General features: G+C 42.5%; 1 protein-coding gene across 1 annotated transcript in view; it reads left to right on the forward strand.

Moving 5' to 3' along the window:
• The first annotated feature begins 2,134 nt into the window (after positions 1-2,134).
• The window catches only part of uqcc1 (ubiquinol-cytochrome c reductase complex assembly factor 1), a 68,695-nt gene continuing 49,915 nt past the window's right edge, over positions 2,135-20,914 (forward strand). The window contains exon 1 of the mRNA XM_084173510.1: positions 2,135-2,354. Coding sequence (XP_084029636.1) covers positions 2,280-2,354 — 75 coding nt within the window. The 5' untranslated portion in view covers positions 2,135-2,279. The remainder of the gene's footprint in view (positions 2,355-20,914) is intronic.

Below are 20,914 nucleotides of genomic sequence, written 5' to 3' on the forward strand. Positions count from 1 at the left end.
GAGCTAATATTTGTGTAAACTCTTCACAGTTGTGTTCTGGACTGATACCTCATTTTATGGACCCAATATCTGAATAGTGAGGTGAATAGTGAGGTGAGGTGATTTCCCACAGTTAAAGTTCTCCAATAAGAGCTATGATGCTAATATTTGTGTAAACTCTTTACAGTTTTGAACATTTCATGGACCCAAGATCGATAGGCAAGGCTGTACAATGCATACAGTCTGCCCCCAATGCAATTCTGAAGTCTAATACAGCCACAGTGCTATTTCAACTGATTAAAAAAACAAAACATGTTTTGTCTATTTAACTAATTATTGTCTTTTGATAAATTTATATAACAACATTCCAAACTTGTTAAGCATTATCTAGTCCAAATATGGCATGATTCCACTATTTGTATCTCTTTGCTTCAGTTTCAATGCACACTTTTATTTTGAAGGCAAACTGCAAATTACACTATTGTGGCTAATCGTTATTGTGGTTGGCTTCACATAGGCCTGCTTTGGCACCACCTATGTGAAGCCAGCCACAATAGGAAACCACTAGACTCATTTTTAGTCGGAGTGAGGGTTTTGGATCAATGCAACTTGGGAAATCTGGAATGTGGAAATCTGGAATGTGTTGGAGGAAAGTGTGGAGTCAGTGAGAGTCACAAGAAGTGGTCTTATTTAGATTTTTTTGTGTGTCTGCGGAGCAGAATAAGCGTGTTCTAACGCTTTGAACACACCGACTGAAATAGTATGCAGTATCATCTAGATATGTGTGCAACAAAAGTTCAACATTCACCTTCTGCTACCATTTCTGTCAACCCGTTTACGCATACAGTTTGACGCATATCTTCGATAAATCCAACATATGCACCATACAGAACGCACTGCAACTGCCTCTGCAACGCAATGCTGCAAGGCAAATGCAGCGTTCCATTGGAAATTGATGTACTTCTGGTGTCCCAAAACGCAATGACACAGTCGGTGTGTTCGAAGCGTAAGACTCAAAAAGATATCGGAGTGGAATGTTTCCTGTATGGATTTTCGCAGCAGGGCGCCTATCAAGGGGGTTATTTCTGGGGTGGCGCAAGAAATAAAGGCAGAGGATATTACTGAAGACATTGATGGAGAGGTTGGTGCACGTTGACTGACCTGTATGGTGGATGGAGAAAATAAATTCACTTCATCCATGCTACCTACTGTTCTTTGATGAAGAGTCTCTCCCTTCTCATATAAAGTTAGGATTCATGAGATACCCTGTAAGAGCTTTTGTACACAAGCCCCTCAGTGTCATTAATGTAAAATATTTGGTAATATATCAAGTGTGTGCAAAAGGGAAGAGTGTCGTCTGCCAGATGAAGTGAAATGCTGCATCTGTGGAGGTGAACATGTGCCTGAATTCCTGGAGTGCCCTGTTAGGGTGAAGGAGGTCCAGGTGGCAAGAGTAAGGAGTGTCCATCGTGTCTCCAATCTGGAGGCGGTGAGAAGATTGGAAGGAACGAGTGACGGGGAAGAAACAATGTTAGTAGAGCCACCAGGACCAGTGGAGGTTTCTCATCAACCGAGGGACAGTGAAATGCTACATGTTAAAAAGGTGGACTTTGTATTATTTATTGCAATGGTCATAAACTGTACAACACAAGCGGAGAAGAAGTGCAAGAAAATTGTCATCATTGTGAATGCAGCTGAGCCTGTCGGTGAACATTCCGCCATCACAGGCCCCTGAGCCTGTTTAGGGATGTATTTTGGAGTGGACTGTGATTGAAGAAGTGGGATGGGTTTTGTTAGTTGACGTGTTTAATTTTGTTTGATGTCGTTTTTCCCCTTTCCCGCAATGTTTTTTTTTGTTTCGTTTTCAATACCCCGTCCAGCTGGTGTCGGTAATGCACCATTAACATTGGATGCCAACCGCCGTTAAACCCCATCGAAGAAGAAGAAGATTAGGTGTTGATTTATTTATTTATCTATATATGTGTGCATTTATTATTATTTAATTGAATTCTAATTACAGCAGGTTTGGACCTCCATATAAATAACGTAATCCAGTCTAGTCGACTATCCAAAATGTGGTTCTTCTTTTTATGTGTTTTTTTTTTATATCAGGCAGAATGTTTGTAGGTAACATTACACTGTTTCAGACCGGGCAGCATTCGCGGTAGGACAGATTCCGTTAACATTACTTGTGGGAGGGCAAGTATCAGGGTTACAAAACGTGAAGATTTAATTGAAAAAACAATCCGATTCTTGCTTCTTAGTTGGAATACTTAAATATTATAACTTTTGGCGGAGTCATGTATCGGCGACCATTGCAGTCCGTCGTGAGGAAAATAATAAATGTGTCAGCATCAAGAGCCACCTACGGAAAGGTAATTTTCAAGGCTTGCTAACTAGCTACCTAGTTTAGCTTAACGTTAGCAGCTAATAGCTTTAGCTAGCTGTCAAGTCGCAACATTTATTGGTAGCCAAATAAAACAACTCCAGCGCCAACCAAGTCGTGCGCACTGTCTGATTGGAACATGAATAATAGATAGTCGCCTTATTCTATTGAATGTTCCAGAAACATAAGAAAAACATGATCTAACGTTAGCCAATATCAGCTAACATTGATTCCAACCCAGGTGAATGAAAAACAGCTTCTGTGTCAAGGCCATCAGACTGTTAAATAGCCATCACTAGCACATTAGAGGCTGCTGCTGCCTATTGAAATCACTGGACACTTTAAGAAATGGAACACTAGTCACTTTAATTTTTGTTTGTTTTGTTTTTAATGTTTACATATCTTGCACTACTCATCTCATATGTATATACTGTATTCTATTTTATAATATTCTACTGTATCTTAGTCCATGCCGCTCTGTCATTGCTTGTCAATATATGTATATATTCTTAAATTGTGTACTGGGTATATGTTGTGAAATTGTTATATATTACTTGTTAGATATTACTGCACTGTCGGAGCTAGAAGCACAAGCATTTCGCTACACACGCTATAACATCTGCTAAACACGTGTATGTGACAAATAAAATTTGATTTGATTTGAGGTGAATTTAAACGTGACCAGACTGTCACTAACTTAGGCCACGTTCAAAACAACTGGGAACTCTGAAAAGTCCGACTTACATTGCCTTAAGAAAGTATTCATACCCCTTGACTTAACCACATTTTGTGTTACAGCCTGAATTCAAAATGGATTCAATATTTTTACAAATTCACCCACAATACCCCATAATGACAAAGTGAAAACATGTTTTTAGAATTTTTGGCACATTTATTGTAAATGAAAATGAAATATCAAATTATATAAGTATTCACACCCCTGAGCCAATACTTTGTAGAAGCACCTTTGGCAGCGATTACAGATGTGAGTATTTCTGGGTGAGTCTCTTAAGAGCTTTCCACACCAGATTGTGAAACATTTTTTATTATATATTTTTATTATTCAAGCTCTGTCAAATTGTTTGTTGATCATTGTTAGACAACCATTTTCAAGTAGATTTAAGTCAAAACTGTGACTCGGCCACTCAGGATCTTTCACTGTCTTCTTGGTAAGCAACTCCAGTGTAGATTAGGCCTTGTGTTTTATGTTATTGTCATGCAGAAAGGTGACTTAATCTCCCAGTGTCTGGTGGAAAGCAGACTGAACCCGTTTTTCCTCTGGGATTTTGCCTGTGCATAGCTCCATTCCGTTTTTATCCTGGAAAAACTCCCCAGTCCTTAACGATTACAAGCATACCCATAACATGATGCAGCCACCACTAGGCTTGAAAATATGGAGAGTGGTACTCAGTAATGCATTTGATTTGCCCCAAACATAACTTTGTATTCAGGACAAAAAGTGAATTGCTTTGCCACATTTTTTTGCAGTATTACTTTTGTGCCTGTTTTAGAATATTTTATTCTGTACAGGCTTCCTTCTATTCACTCTGTCAATTAGGTTAGTATTGTGGAGTAACTACAATGTTGTTGATCCATCCTCAGTTTTCTCCCATCACAGCCATTAAACTCTATACAGTGAGGGAAAAAAGTATTTGATCCCCTGCTGATTTTGTAAGTTTGCCCACTGACAAAGAAATGATCAGTCTATAATTTTAATGGTAGATTTATTTGAACAGTGAGAGACAGAATAACAACAAAAAAATCCAGAAAAACGCATGTCAAAAATGTTATAAACTGATTTGGGAAATAATTATTTGACCCCCTCTCAATCAGAAAGATTTCTGGCTCCCAGGTGTCTTTTATACAGGTAACAAACTGAGATTAGGAGCACACTCTTAAAGGGAGTGCTCCTAATCTCAGTTTGTTACCTGTATAAAAGACACCTGTCCACAGAAGCAATCAATCAATCAGATTCCAAACTCTCCACCATGGCCAAGACCAAAGAGCTCTCCAAGGATGTCAGGGACAAGATTGTAGACCTACACAAGGCTGGAATGGGCTACAAGACCATCGCCAAGCAGCTTGGTAAGAAGGTGACAACAGTTGGTGCGATTATTCGCAAATGGAAGAAACACGAACTGTCAATCTCCCTCGGCCTGGGGCTCCATGCAAGATCTCACCTCGTGGTGTTGCAATGATCATGAGAACGGTGAGGAATCAGCCCAGAACTACACGGGAGGATCTTGTCAATGATCTCAAGGCAGCTGGGACCATAGTCACCAAGAAAACAATTGGTAACACACTACGCCGTGAAGGACTGAAATCCTGCATCGCCCGCAAGGTCTCCCTGCTCAAGAAAGCACATATACAGGCCCATCTGAAGTTTGCCAATGAACATCTGAATGATTCAGAGGAGAACTGGGTGAAAGTGTTGTGGTCAGATGAGACCAAAAATGGAGCTCTTTGGCATCAACTCAACTCGCCGTGTTTGGAGGAGGAGGAATGCTGCCTATGACCCCAAGAACACCATCCCCACCGTCAAACATGGAGGTGGAAACGTTATGCTTTGGGGGTGTTTTTCTGCTAAGGGGACAGGGCAACTTCACCGAATCAAAGGGATGATGGACAGGGCCATGTACCGTCAAATCTTGAGTGAGAACCTCATTCCCTCATCCAGGGCATTGAACATGGGTCGTGGATGGGTATTCCAGCATGACAATGACCCAAAACACACGGCCAAGGCAACAAAGGAGTGGCTCAAGAAGAAGCAGTGGCCTAGCCAGTCTCCAGACCTTAATCCCATATAAAATCTGTGGAGGGAGCTGAAGGTTCGAGTTGCCAAACGTCAGGCTCGAAACCTTAATGACTTGGAGAAGATCTGCAAAGAGGAGTGTGACAAAATCCCTCCTGAGATGTGTGCAAACCTGGTCGCCAACTACAAGAAACGTCTGACCTCTGTGATTGCCAACAAGTGTTTTGCCACCAAGTACTAAGTCATGTTTTGCAGAGGGGTCAAATACTTATTTCCCCCATTAAAATGTAAATCAATTCATAACATTTCTGACATGCGTTTTTCTGGATTTTTTTGTTGTTATTCTGTCTCTCACTGTTCAAATAAACCTACCATTAACATTATAGACTGATCATCTCTTTGTCAGTGGGCAAACTTACAAAATCAGCAGGGGATCAAATACTTTTTCCCCTCACTGTAGCTGTTTTAAAGTCACCATTGGCTTCATGGTGAAATCAGAGTGGTTTCCTTCCTCTCCGTCAACTGAGTTAGGAGGACACCTGTATTTTTGTAGTGACTGGGTGTATTGATACACCATCAAAAGTGTAATTAATAACTTCACCATGCTCAAAGGGATATTCAATGTCTGCTTTTTTAATGATTTTTCTTTTATCTACCAATAGGTGCCCTTCTTTTCGAGACATTGGAAAACCTCCCTGGTCTTTGTGGTTGAATCTGTTTGAAATTCACTGCTCGACTGAGGGACCTTACAGATAATTGTATGTGTGGGGTACAGAGAAGAGACAGTTCTACAATTATTTTTAAAAAAACACTAGAGTCCATCAAACGTATTATTACATTTACATTTACATCATTTAGCAGATGCTCTTTTCCAGAGCGACTTACAAATTGGTGCATTCAACTTATGATAGCAAGTGGGACAACCACTTGGGGGGGGGGGGGGGGGGGGGGGGGTAGAAGGATTACTTTATACTATTCCAGGTATTCTTTAAAGAGGTAGGGTTTCAAGTGTCTCCGGAAGGTGGTCAGTGACTCCGCTGTCCTGGCGTCGTGGGGGAGCTTGTTCCACCATTGGGGTGCCAGAGCAGCAAATAGCTTTGACTGGGCTTAGCGGGAACTGTGCTTCTGTAGAGGTAGGGGAGCTAGCAGGCCAGAGGTGGATGAACGTAGTGCCCTCGTTTGGGTGTAGGGTCTGATCAGAGCCTAAGGGTAAGGAGGTGCCGTTCCCCTCACAGCTCCGTAGGCAAGCACCATGGTCTTGTAGTAGATGCGAGCCTCAACTGGAAGCCAGTGGAGTGTGCGGAGGAGCGGGGTGACATGAGAGAACTTGGGAAGGTCGAACACCAGACGGGCTGCGGCGTTCTGGATAAGTTGTAGGGGTTTATATGACTTGTTAAGCACATTTTTACTCCTGAACTTATTTAGGCTTGCCATAACAAAGGGGTTGAATACTTATTGACTCAAGACATTTCAGCTTTTCATATTCAATTAATTTGTAAAAATGTATGAAAACATAAATCCACTTTGACATTATGCGGTATTGTCTGTAGGCCAGTGACCAAAAAATCTCAATGTAATCCACTTTAAATTCAGGCTAACAAAATGTGGAAAAAGTCAAGGGGTGTGAGTACTTTCTAATGGCACTGTATGTGTTCAAGACAATTGGTAATTCGGAAAAAAATAGATTTGACTGGGAAACATCTTTTTGAATGATCATCCAACTCCAAGTCGGGAACTCGGGCCTCTTTCTAAAACTGACTTTCCGACCTGAAGATCACTGACGTCATGATTTGACCTCGTATTTTTCAGAGTTCCCAGCTGTCTTGAAATCCCCATTATTTGAATAGCTAGCTATTAATCCCAACGTGCAGTCAATGTCTCCTTGCCTTTCTGTGTAAAACGTTGAGTGAAAAAATGGTTGAATGCTTGATTACATAAGGGATAATACTCGAAGTCGATATTCACATAAGGAATTCTCAATCACATTCATAAATGGCAAAAAATACATTTAAAAAATGTATAATTAGGAATAAGGTTTTGAAGTGTCTGTCCTATATCTAGGAGATACTGTATAGGAGGCTTAGGAAATATTTTTGTTTTTTAGGACACATATTGAATCCCTTATTTTTGTTGGCACAAAACTACCTCCATACTTCCATTCATTTTTATGGGTTACCTTCAGACGAGTCCCGTGACACTTGTGGGGTGATAGTGGGGTCTGGTTGAACACCAGACGGGCTGCGGCATTCTGGATGAGTTGTAGGGGTTTAATGGCACAGGCAGGGAGCCCAGCCAACAGCGAGTTGCAGTAATCCAGACGGGAGATGACAAGTGCCTGGATTAGGACCTGTGCCGCTTCCTGTGTAAGGCAGGGTCGTACTCTCCGAATGTTGTAGAGCATGAACCTACAGGATCGGGTCACCGCCTTGATGTTAGCGGAGAACCACAGGGTGTTGTCCAGGGTCACGCCAAGGCTCTTCGCACTCTGGGAGGAGGACACAACGGAGTTGTCAACCGTGATGGCGAGATCATGGAACGGGCAGTCCTTCCCCGGGAGGAAGAGCAGCTCCGTCTTGCCGAGGTTCAGCTTGAGGTGGTGATCCGTCATCCATACTGATATGTCTGCCAGACATGCAGAGATGCGATTCGCCACCTGGTTATCAGAAGGGGGAAAGGAGAAGATTAGTTGTGTGTCGTCAGCGTAGCAATGATAGGAGAGGCCATGTGAGGATATGACAGAGCCAAGTGACTTGGTGTATAGCGAGAATAGGAGAGGGCCTAGAACTGAGCCCTGGGGGACACCAGTGGTGAGAGCACGTGGTGCGGAGACAGCTTCTCGCCACGCCACTTGGTAGGAGCGACCGGTCAGGTAGGACGCAATCCAAGAGTGAGCCGCGCCGGAGATGCCCAGCTCGGAGAGGGTGGAGAGGAGGATCTGATGGTTCACAGTATCAAAGGCAGCAGACAGGTCTAGAAGGACAAGAGCAGAGGAGAGAGAGTTAGCTTTAGCAGTGCGGAGAGCCTCTGTGACACAGAGAAGAGCAGTCTCAGTTGAATGACCAGTCTTGAAACCTGACTGGTTTGGATCAAGAAGGTCATTCTGAGAGAGATAGCAAGAGAGTTGGCTAAAGACGGCACGCTCAATAGTTTTGGAGAGAAAAGAAAGAAGGGATACTGGTCTGTAGTTGTTGACATCGGAGGGATCGAGTGTTGGTTTTTTGAGAAGGGGTGCAACTCTCGCTCTCTTGAAGACGGAAGGGACATAGCCAGCGGTCAAGGATGAGTTGATCAGCGAGGTGGGGTAAGGGAGAAGGTCACCGGAGATGGTCTGGAGAAGAGAGGAGGTGATAGGGTCAAGCGGGCAGGTTGGCCGTCACAAGTCGCAAGATTTTATCTGGAGAGAGAGGGGAGAAAGAAGTCAAAGCATAGGGTAGGGCAGTGTGAGCAGGACCAGCAGTGTCATTTGACTTAACAAACGAGGATCGGATGTCGTCAACCTTCTTTTCAAAGTGGTTGACGAAGTCATCCACAGAGAGGGAGGAGGGGGGGGGGGGGGGGGGGGGGGGGGGGGGGGGATTCAGCAGGGAGGAGAATGTGGCAAAGAGCTTCCTAGGGTTAGAGGCGGATGCTTGGAATTTAGAGTGGTAGAAAGTGGCCTTAGCAGCAGAAACAGATGAAGAAAATGTAGAGAGGAGGGAGTGAAAAGATGCCAGGTCTACAGGGAGTCTAGTTTTCTTCCATTTCCGCTCAGCTGCCCGGAGCTCTGTTCTGTGAGCTCGCAATGAGTCATCAAGCCACGGAGCTGGAGGGGAGGACCGAGCCGGCCGGGAGGATAGGGGACATAGAGAGTCAAATGATGCAGAAAGGGAGGAGAGGAGGGTTGAGGAGGCAGAATCAGGAGATTGGAGGGAGAAGGATTGAGGAGAGGGAAGAGATGATAGGATGGAAGAGGAGAGAGTAGCGGGAGAGAGAGAGCGAAGGTTGCGACGGCGCATTACCATCTGTTTAGGGGCAGAGTGAGTAGTGTTGGAGGAGAGGGAGAGAGAAAAGGATACAAAGTAGTGGTCGGAGACTTGGAGGGGAGTTGCAGCGAGATTAGTAGAAGAACAGCATCTAGTAAAGATGAGGTCAAGCGTATTGCCTGCCTTGTGAGTAGGGGGGGACGGTGAGAGGGTGAGGTCAAAAGAGGAGAGGAGTGGAAAGAAGGAGGCAGAGAGAAATGAGTCAAATGTAGACGTAGGGAGGTTGAAATCCCCCAGAACTGTGAGGGGTGAGCCATCCTCAGGAAAGGAACTTATCAAGGCGTCAAGCTCATTGATGAACTCTCCAAGGGAACCTGGAGGGCGATAGATGACAAGGATATTAAGCTTAAATGGGCTAGTGACTGTGACAGCATGGAATTCAAATGAGGAGATAGACAGATGGGTCAGGGGAAAAATTGAGAATGTCCACTTGGCCTCTGCCACCACCCCGCTGACCAGATGCTCTCGGGGTATGCGAGAACACATGGTCAGACGAGGAGAGAGCAGCAGGAGTAGCAGTGTTTTCAGTGGTAATCCATGTTTCCGTCAGCGCCAAGAAGTCGAGGGACTGGAGGGTAGCATAGGCTGGGATGAAGTCTGCCTTGTTGGCAGCAGAACGGCAGTTCCAGAGGCTGCCTGAGACCTGGAACTCCACGCGGGTCGTGCGTGCAGGGACCACCAGGTTAGAGAGGCAGCAGCCACGTGGTGTGAGGCGTTTGTGTAGCCTGTGCGGAGAGGAGAGAACAGGGATAGGCAGAGGCATAGTTGACAGGCTGCAGCAGATGGCTACAATAATGCAGAGGAGATCGGAATAAAATGAACTTAACATCTGGGAAAGGAGAGAGCGGGGCCTCCCTCACCACAACTCCCAAATATAACTCTCCCAACTTCCACCTCAGAAACTATAATTGTTGTAAACTACAGCAGTTCAATGTTTTCTAGGAATAGACTAACCTAGTTTATTCAGCTAGCTAACTAGGTGCAGTATTATTCCGTGAAAAACGTCCGGGCACCTCGTCATAAGACGCCACAGCCAGCTAGCATGCCGGTCTCCAGCAGCAGGGTTTAGCGCCAATACTCAGCCACAACAACCACCAGTGTATCAACACACAAGCAGATCGTTCGTGTCCGTGTCTAACGTTGTGGGTTAGTCCCGACAGCTTGAGCGAGTCCGTCGTCAACTTATTCAGCCAGTTAGTTAGCTAGAATAGTTAGCAAACTAGCTAGCCATTGCTTTCAGACAAAGAAGAACCCCCCCCTTTCACGGCACGAACACACAGAGAGAGCCAAACCAACGTTAACTAGTCACCCATGTCCCGAATTCCTTGAGCGACTCGGGCTATCAATATGTAAAAAACAAAACACAAGTGTAGGTTATGACTTACCCCTAGCAGCTACTGTTAGCTAGCCAAGTGCAAAGCTAGCCACTGAATTGACTCAGCCAGTTCGCGTCTGTTCGCTCGGTCGTTCCAGCTATTGTTTACAAGGAGCTATCCAGGTTGCAACAAGCTTGCTAATTTTCAAGCACAGTAGCCACTTGCTACCTAACGTTTACGTTTAGAACCTTAACGGTTCAGACAATGAGGTTAGACAACAGCTGAATGGTAGGCAGTTATTGTATGTAATTATTGTAGGCAGCCAGCTGGTGTAATTACAGGCACTCTCAGGCGTGAAACAACTATACCGTTGCTAATAGCTACTCGCCAGCTAGTCCAGGTGGTGAGTTAGCTAGCTAGCTAGCTTCGTGCTACACCCGGCACCGCCGAATACAATACTAACCTACAATAATTACATACAACAACTACCTACAACAACCCACGATACCTACCTACAATACCTAACTACAATCTAAATACATAGTTTAAGCCTTACTCGACAAAGCCCAAGCTATGTATAAAGCCAAACTTACCTGACGACCTCCTCCCAGCTGTTCTCTGGCAAATGACCTCACCACCAAAAAATCCAGAATTTTTAGAGTGGTCATATTAGTTTGTAGGCCAAACTGTTTGGATGCTAGACTTTTTCGTCTCATGGTCTGACAAACACTGCTGTAGTTGGGCCACAACGCAGATGTGGAAGGCCGACATAGGCGGATGCGGTGGATTGAGACGAAAATACTTATTTCCCTCATTAAAATGCAAATCAATTTATAACATTTTTGACATGCGTTTTTCTGGATTTTTTTGTTGTTATTCTGTCTCTCACTGTTCAAATAAACCTACCATTAAAATTATAGACTGATCATGTCTTTGTCAGTGGGCAAACGTACAAAATCAGCAGGGGATCAAATACTTTTTTCCCTCACTGTACATATCCTTAAAAAATATATATATTCTCCTTTATTACTTTCCAACCCCACCACCCTTTCCCTAATTGGAGTAAACTAGTCAACAACAATGCTTAGGCCTCTACTTCCAGCTTATACTTACTATATACATTTTATGGACACAGTCAATTTTACAATAATTATATTTTGTTTGTTTTTTCTCCTGAACTTCTTCTACTCTCAACCTCTCCGATCATTTTCATGATGTCCATCCGGTTTGCTTCTACATGCCATATCTTTCTAACTGTGCTCTTTCACAAAAGCTCCCAACCTACAAGCTATATACTTATTTTGGACACTGTATGCTTACATTATTAGTTATCTTGTTATTAGTCCCATCCTTCAACTCCATTCAACACCACCCATATACAGTGGGGAGAACAAGTATTTGATACACTGCCGATTTTGCAGGTTTTCCTACTTACAAAGCATGTAGAGGTCTTTAATTTTTATCATAGGTACACTTCAACTGTGAGAGACGGAATCTAAAACAAAAATCCAGAAAATCACATTGTATGATTTTTAAGTAATTAATTTGCTTTTTTATTTCATGACATAAGTATTTGTTACATCAGAAAAGCAGAACATAATATCTGGTACAGAAACCTTTGTTTGCAATAACAGAGATCATACGTTTCCTGTAGGTCTTGACCAGGTTTGCACACACTGCAGCAGGGATTTTGGCCCACTCCTCCATACAGACCTTCTCCAGATCCTTCAGGTTTCGGGGCTGTCGCTGGGCAATACAGACTTTCAGCTCCCTCCAAAGATGTTCTATTGGGTTCAGGTCTGGAGACTGGCTAGGCCACTCCAGGACCTTGAGATGCTTCTTACGGAGCCACTCCTTAGTTGCCCTGGCTGTGTGTTTCGGGTCGTTGTCATGCTGGAAGACCAAGCCACGACCCATCTTCAATGCTCTTACTGAGGGAAGGAGGTTGTTGGCCAAGATCTCGCGATACATGGCCCCTTCCATCCTCCCCTCAATACGGTGCAGTCGTCCTGTCCCCTTTGCAGAAAAGCATCCCCAAATAATGATTTTTCCACCTCCATGCTTCACGGTTGGGATGGTGTTCTTGGGGTTGTACTCATCCTTCTTCTTCCTCCAAACACGGCGAGTGGAGTTTAGACCAAAAAGCTATATTTTTGTCTCATCAGACCACATGACCTTCTCCCATTCCTCCTCTGGATCATCCAGATGGTCAATGGCAAACTTCAGACGGGCCTGGACATGCGCTGGCTTGAGCAGGGGGACCTTGCGTGCGCTGCAGGATTTTAATCCATGACGGCGTAGTGTGTTACTAATGGTTTTCTTTGAGACTGTGGTCCCAGCTCTCTTCAGGTCATTGACCAGGTCCTGCCGTGTAGTTCTGGGCTGATCCCTCACCTTCCTCATGATCATTGATGCCCCACGAGGTGAGATCTTGCATGGAGCCCCAGACCGAGGGTGATTGACCGTCATCTTGAACTTCTTCCATTTTCTAATAATTGCACCAACAGTTGTTGCCTTCTCACCAAGCTGCTTGCCTATTGTCCTGTAGCCCATCCCAGCCTTGTGCAGGTCTACAATTTTATCCCTGATGTCCTTACACAGCTCTCTGGTCTTGGCCATTGTGGAGAGGTTGGAGTCTGTTTGATTGAGTGTGTGGACAGGTGTCTTTTATACAGGTAACGAGTTCAAACGGGTGCAGTTAATACAGGTAATGAGTGGAGAACAGGAGGGCTTCTTAAAGAAAAACTAACAGGTCTGTGAGAGCCGGAATTCTTACTGGTTGGTAGGTGATCAAATACTTATGTCATGCAATAAAATGCAAATTAATTACTTAAAAATCATACAATGTGATTTTCTGGATTTTTGTTTCATTGTTTCTGCAGATAGAAAATTGAAAATATACATTTTTGCTAAAAGTATTATTATATTATTGATCGATTGACTATGACTTTTCAGATCACCCAGTAATGCTATCTGCAAGGTTAGCTCCAGGTAAATATTGCAATCCTTTAGCCATTCCTGGACCTGTGTCCAAAAAACAAGCTACAAATGGACAGTACCAAAACAAATGATCTAATGATTCAGTCTCTTCGCAGCAAAATCTGCAGAGCTGGGAAGATTGTATCCCCCATATAAATAACATTCTATTGGTAGCAAGAATGTTATATTATAATTTAAATTGAAAGATTCTAAGTTTTGAATCCGGTGTCGTTTTGCGTATCAGTTCATAAACACTATGCCATGGGATCGGTACGTAAAAAATCTCTTCCCAACTATTTTGAAATCTATATGGGACGGCTGTTAATCCTTTGGTAATTAAATTAAACTGGTATACTTTTTTATTTATCACAGTTTTCTTTAACCAATTATGTTCTTTAATGCAAGGCCGACAGACAAGTTCCTTACTTTCTCCCCCTTCCACTTTCCTCTTCCATTTTTGCGGTAAGGCAGCAATTATTTGGTTGTGATTTTGGGTAGAGCAGACATTTCCATATGTTTTTGTTAGCTGCATGTGCGACATAACTCCACCAGTCCTACCGATGATATCATTTACGAAGATTATACCTTTTTTAAAATAGGTTTTTTGTCATTTAGTATATTTGAGTTTAACATTTACATTTTAGTCATTTAGCAGACGCTCTTATCCAGAGCGACTTACAGTTAGTGAATACATATTTTTTTATACTGGACCCCATGCTCTATCAACTGAGCTACATCCCTGCCGGCCATTCCCTCCCCTACCCTGGTCGACGCTGGGCCAATTGTGCGCCGCCCATGAGTCTCCCGGTCGCGGCCGGCTGCGACAGAGCCTGGATTCGAACCAGGATCTCTAGTGGCACAGTTAGCACTGCGATGCAGTGCCTTAGACCACTGCGCCACTCTGTTGCATTATTTGTTCTGTTGTTTCTGGAGGATTCAATTGAAATTGCAACCAACTTCCTATGGCTTGTTTTAGAAATAGTGATATTTGAGAGATTAATTCATTTTCAAATAACTGAAAGTGGGAGGTTGTAATCTGAATAAAGGGAAAAAGGCCATTCTTGAACATTGGGTGAGACAATCTTACTAATTTGCTAGATAACCAGTTCGGATTTAAGTATAACTTTTGTATGACTGAAGCTTTTAGTGATAGGTCTAATGCTTTAATATTTAATAATTTCTGTCCTCCGAATTCATATTCATTATATAGGCCCGTTTAATTTTGTCTGGCTTGCCGTTCCAATTAAAATGGAATATGTTTTTCTCATATAATTTAAAAAACTGTTTGCTAGGCGTGGCAAGACCATAAGCAAATAGGTAAACTGGGATAATACTAAAAAGTTAATCAAGGTGATTTTTCCACAAATTGACAGGTATTTACCTTTCCATTGTAGCAAGATCTTATCTATTTTTGCTAACTTTCTATAAAAATGTATTGGAGTGAGATCATTTATTTCCTTTGGGATATGTATTCTGAGTAAATCCACATCACCATCAGACCATTTTATTGGTAAACTACATTTTTATTTTTTAGTGATCCAATACGTAATATAGTACATTTGTCATAATTTGGTTGTAATCCAGAGAGGTTAGAAAAAGTATCTAGATCCTCTGAGGCAGTGGAGGGATTTTAATTGTGGATTTAAAAGAAAACATGAATCATCAGCGTACAATGACACCTTTGTTTTTAAGACCTGGATTTCTAATCCCTTGATATTATTGCTGGATATGATTTTAATAGCTAACATCTTGATGGCCATAATAAATAGATATGCCGATAGTGGACAACCTTGTTTCACTCCTCTTGACAGTTTAAAACTTTCTGAGAAATAGCCATTATTTACTATTTTACACCTAGGGTTACTATACATGATTTTTACCCATTTGATAAGAGATTCTCCAAAATTGAAATGCTCCAGGCATTTATATATAAACCCCAGTCGTACTTTATCAAATGCCTATTCGAAGTCTGCTATGAATAGCAGGCCTGGTTTCCCAGATTTTCCATAGTGTTCTATTGTTTCCAGTACTTGCCTTATATTATCTCCAACATATCTTCCATGTAAAAAACCTGTCTGATTAGAATGAATAATGTCCGACAATACCTTTTTAATTCTATGCGCTATACATTTTGCTAGAATTTTTGCATCACAACACTGAAGTGTAAGGGGCCTCCAATTTTTTTAATGGACTGGATCTTTAGATTTTCCACTTGTATCCTGTTTCAGTAATAATGAAATCAGACCTTCTTCTTGAGTGTCTGATAATCTACCATTTTACATAGGAGTGGTTAAAACATGCTAATAACGGTCCTCTTTAGTATATAAAAAAAGGTTTGGTATACCTCGACTGGTATGCCATCCAACCCTGGAGTTTTCCCGGACTTAAAGTCTTTAATTGCATCCAGAAGATTTGTTATTATGTTACTTACATTGATGCATGGGTGCGTCAATAGACACTTAAGTATTAACACACCCATAAACTCTCAGATGTGTGAGTGCTTTTCCTATTTCTAATAGTATCATTTCAAATAGAGAGAATCTCTTAGCAAAATGTAAACAATGTGTGAGGATTTATGAATCCTGTTTCAGTATCGAAATGACAAGCCACGTGTACAAGTGCATTGGACATGCCCACGAGGCCAATACTAATCCCATCTAATCTGCATTGGGAATGCATGCCATAAATAATCTCACATCCACTGTAACCAAAAGGGTAGAGCACAGATAGTGGAGGAAAGCGAAAAATACCCTTGCTTGTCCACAGTGAATGGTGACTTTTACATGGGCTGCAAATTAGCCATGCAATCTATGAATTCCATCCCTGTATGGCTGACCGGGCCGAGAGGAAAACCCTAATCAAATTACACTTGTAGCTAGCATGCCAACCACCGGAGACGGTGGACAGTGTGTGTAGCAGAAAGAAGCAAATCGCGCAAAATTGCGGGAGGAGATCCACCCGCAGCTGAGATGATTACGGTATTAAAATATAGATAAAATGCATTTGGAAAGTATTCAGTCACCTTGACTTTTTCCACATTTTGTTACGTTACAGCCTTATTAAAAAATTGATAACGATTTACAGTGGGGGAAAAAAGTATTTAGTCAGCCACCAATTGTGCAAGTTCTCCCACTTAAAAAGATGAGAGAGGCCTGTAATTTTCATCATAGGTACACGTCAACTATGACAGACAAATTGAGGGAAAAAAATCCAGAAAATCACATTGTAGGATTTTTAATGCATTTATTTGCAAATTATGGTGGAAAATAAGTATTTGGTCAATAACAAAAGTTTCTCAATACTTTGTTATATACCCTTTGTTGGCAATGACACAGGTCAAACGTTTTCTGTAAGTCTTCACAAGGTTTTCACACACTGTTGCTGGTATTTTGGCCCATTCCTCCATGCAGATCTCCTCTAGAGCAGTGATGTTTTGGGGCTGTCGCTGGGCAACACGGACTTTCAACTCCCTCCAAAGATTTTCTATGGGGTTGAGATCTGGAGACTGGCTAGGCCACTCCAGGACCTTGAAATGCTTCTTACGAAGCCACTCCTTCGTAGCCCGGGCGGTGTGTTTGGGATCATTGTCATACTGAAAGACCCAGCCACGTTTCATCTTCAATGCCCTTGCTGATGGAAGGTTTTCACTCAAAATCTCACGATACATGGCCCCATTCATTCTTTCCTTTACACGGATCAGTCGTCCTGGTCCCTTTGCAGAAAAACAGCCCCAAAGCATGATGTTTCCACCCCCATGCTTCACAGTAGGTATGGTGTTCTTTGGATGCAACTCAGCATTCTTTGTCCTCCAAACACGACGAGTTGAGTTTTTACCAAAAAGTTATATTTTGGTTTCATCTGACCATATGACATTCTCCCAATCCTCTTCTGGATCATCCAAATGCACTCTAGCAAACTTCAGACGGGCCTGGACATGTACTGGCTTAAACAGGGGGACACGTCTGGCACTGCAGGATTTGAGTCCCTGGCGGCGTAGTGTGTTACTGATGGTAGGCTTTGTTACTTTGGTCCCAGCTCTCTGCAGGTCATTCACTAGGTCCCCCCGTGTGGTTCTGGGATTTTTGCTCACCGTTCTTGTGATCATTTTGACCCCACGGCGTGAGATCTTGCGTGGAGCCCCAGATCGAGGGAGATTATCAGTGGTCTTGTATGTCTTCCATTTCCTAATAATTGCTCCCACAGTTGATTTCTTCAAACCAAGCTGCTTACCTATTGCAGATTCAGTCTTCCCAGCCTGGTGCAGGTCTACAATTTTGTTTCTGGTGTCCTTTGACAGCTCTTTGGTCTTGGCCATAGTGGAGTTTGGAGTGTGACTGTTTGAGGTTGTGGACAGGTGTCTTTTATACTGATAACAAGTTCAAACAGGTGTCATTAATACAGGTAACGAGCGGAGGACAGAGGAGCCTCTTAAAGAAGAACTTACAGGTCTGTGAGAGCCAGAAATCTTGCTTGTTTGTAGGTGACCAAATACTTATTTTCCACCATAATTTGCAAATAAATTCATTAAAAATCCTACAATGTGATCTTCTGGATTTTTTTTCTTCTCAATTTGTCTATCATAGTTGACGTGTACCTATGATGAAAATTACAGGCCTCTCTGGCTGACTAAATACTTTTTTTCCCCACTGTACATTACCACAGCATGATGCTGCCACCATGCTTCACTGTAGGGATGGTGCCAGGTTTCCTCCAGACGTGATGCATGGCATTCAGGCCAAAGAGTTAAATCTTGGTTACATCAGACCAGAGAATCTTGTTTTTCATGGTCTGAGTCCTTTAGGTGCCTTTTGGCAAACTCCAAGCGGATTGTCAAGTGCCTTTTACTGAGGAGTGGCTTCCGTCTAGCCACTCTACCATAAAGGCCTGATTGGTGGAGTGCTGCAGGGATGGTTGTCCTTCTTGAACGTTCTCCCATCTCAACAGAGGAACTCTGGAGCTCTGTCAGAGTGACCATCGGGTTCTTGGTCACCTCCCTGACTAAGGCCCTTCTCCCCCAATTGCTCAGTTTGGCTGGGCGGCCAGCTTTAGGAAGAGTCTTGGTGGTTCCAAACTTCTTCCATTTAAGAATGATGGAGGCCACTGTGTTCTTGGGGACCTTCAATGCTGCAGAAATGTTTTGGTACCATTCCCCAGATATGTGCCTCGACACAACCCTGTCTTGGAGCTCTACGGACAATTTCTTCGACCTCATGGCTTGGTTTTTGCTCTGACATGCACTGTCAACTGTGGGACCTTTATCTAGACAGGTGTGTGCCTTTCTAAATCATGTCCAATCAATTGAATTTACCACTAGTGGACTCTAATCAAGTCGTAGAAACATGATTAGGATGATCAATGGAAACAGGATGCACCTGAGCGCAATTTCGAGTCTAATAGCAAAGGGTCTGAATACTTATGTAATTAAGGTATTTCTGTTTTTTATTTTTAATACATTTGCAAAAATGTCTAAACTTGTTTTCGCTTTGTCATTATGTAGTATTGTGTGTAGATTGATGAGGATTTTTAACAATGTAATCCATTTTAGAATAAGGCTATAACGTAACAAAATGTGGAAAAGGGGAAGGGGGCTGAATACTTTCCGACTGCACTGTACATTCATAATAGACAGGAGGAGACACTACTTAAAGTCTCAGGGGGGGATGACATCACAGTGACTACTAGAACTCCGCTGCAACTCACCTCTGCTACAGTCACACCCCTTTCACCACCTCCTACGCCACCAACAGTGTTACTCAGCCGCTGACTGTTTAATCTGAGTCAATGTAGCAGAGTTATATACCCACAAAATGTATTCTGCAGGTGCTAGATTGACTCAGTTCACACAGTCTGCTCTGCTGGCTGCTCAGGTTGATGTGGAGAAGGAGGTCAATGAGTGTAGCAGAGGGTTGAGTGTGTAGCACGTGAGCTAGTTGACAGGTGAGTGCTAGGCTCTTTCTCAATTCATCCTTCCTCGATTCATCTCCTCACCTCCTTCTAAAAACTCAAAAGAGAAGGGTCAGAGGGGTTAAATTTAGATTTTGTCACTGGCCTACACACAATACCCCATAATGTCAAAGTGGAATTATTTGTTATTAATTTTGCAACATTTAGAAAAACATAAGTATTCAACCCCTTTGTTATGGCTTAACAAGTCACATAAGTTGCATGTAGGCTTGGGCAGTATACATTATACCGGGGTATTTGGAAAAAGCCACGTGACGGTTTTTCAATACCATCAATACCGTTATAACTATTTCTTTGAAGTTTTTAAATAATTTTTAATATTTGTTTTGTGCATGCAGCAAACTGTGAGCAGCATTTTTGAGTTACTTGTATACTTGTGTAGTTTAGGTCAGAAACTATTTGAAAAATTCGCAACGCGCGCGTTAGCGTTTAGTTTCCATTCTCTATTGAATTGTACATGTATTTGTTAGCATTGCTAACCTTCAGATTACAGAGTATCATTGGGGTTTGAAAAAAGCGCCCCTTGTGTTCAGTGCCGGTATTACCAAATATCCCGGTATGGCACAAGGTTGGTATGAAAGTATCACAATCTGGATACTGCCCAAGCCTAGTTGCATGGACTCACTCTGTGTGCAATAATGGTGTTTAACAGGATTTTTGAATGACTACCTCATCTCTGTACCCCACACATACAATTATCTGTAAGGTCCCTGAGTAAAGCAGTGAATTTCAAACACAGATTCAACCACAAAGACCAGCAAGGTTTTCCAATGCCTCGAAAAGATGGATAAAAATTAAAAAGCAGACATTGAATATCCCTTTGAACATGGTAAAGTTATTAATTACACTGTAGATGGTGTATCAATACAGCCAGTCACTACAAAGATACAGGCATCCTTCCTAACTCAGTTGCCAGAGAGGAAGGAAACTGCTCAGGGATTTCACCATGAGGCCAATGGTGACTTTAACAGTTACAGAGTTTAATGGCTATGATAGGAGAAAACTGATTCTAGTTACTCCACAATACTTACCTAATTGACAGAGTGAAACGACTGAAGCCTGTACAGAATAAAAATATTCTGATACATGCATCCTGTTTGCAACAAGGCACTAAAGTAATACTGCAAAAAATGTGGCAAAGCTATAACTTTTTGTCCTGAATACAAAGTGTTATGTTTGGGGCACATCCAATACAACAAATTACTGAGTACCACTCTCCATATTTTTAAACATAGTGGTGACTGCATCATGTTATGGGTATGCTTGTAAACTGGGGAGTTTTTCAGGATAAAAAAGAAACAGAATGGAGCTCAGCACAGGCAAAATCCTAGAGGAAAACCTGGTTGTCTGCTTTCTACCAGACACTGGGAGATGAGTTCACGTTTCAGCAGGACAATAACCTAAAACACAAGGCCAAATATACACTGAGTTGCTTACCAAGACAACATTGAATGTTCCTGAGTGGCCTAGTGACAGTCTTGACTTAAATCGGCTTAAAAATCTATGTCAAGACTTG

Source organism: Coregonus lavaretus (assembly GCF_964263955.1).
Source record: "Coregonus lavaretus genome assembly, chromosome: 12".
NCBI lineage: Eukaryota > Metazoa > Chordata > Actinopteri > Salmoniformes > Salmonidae > Coregonus > Coregonus lavaretus.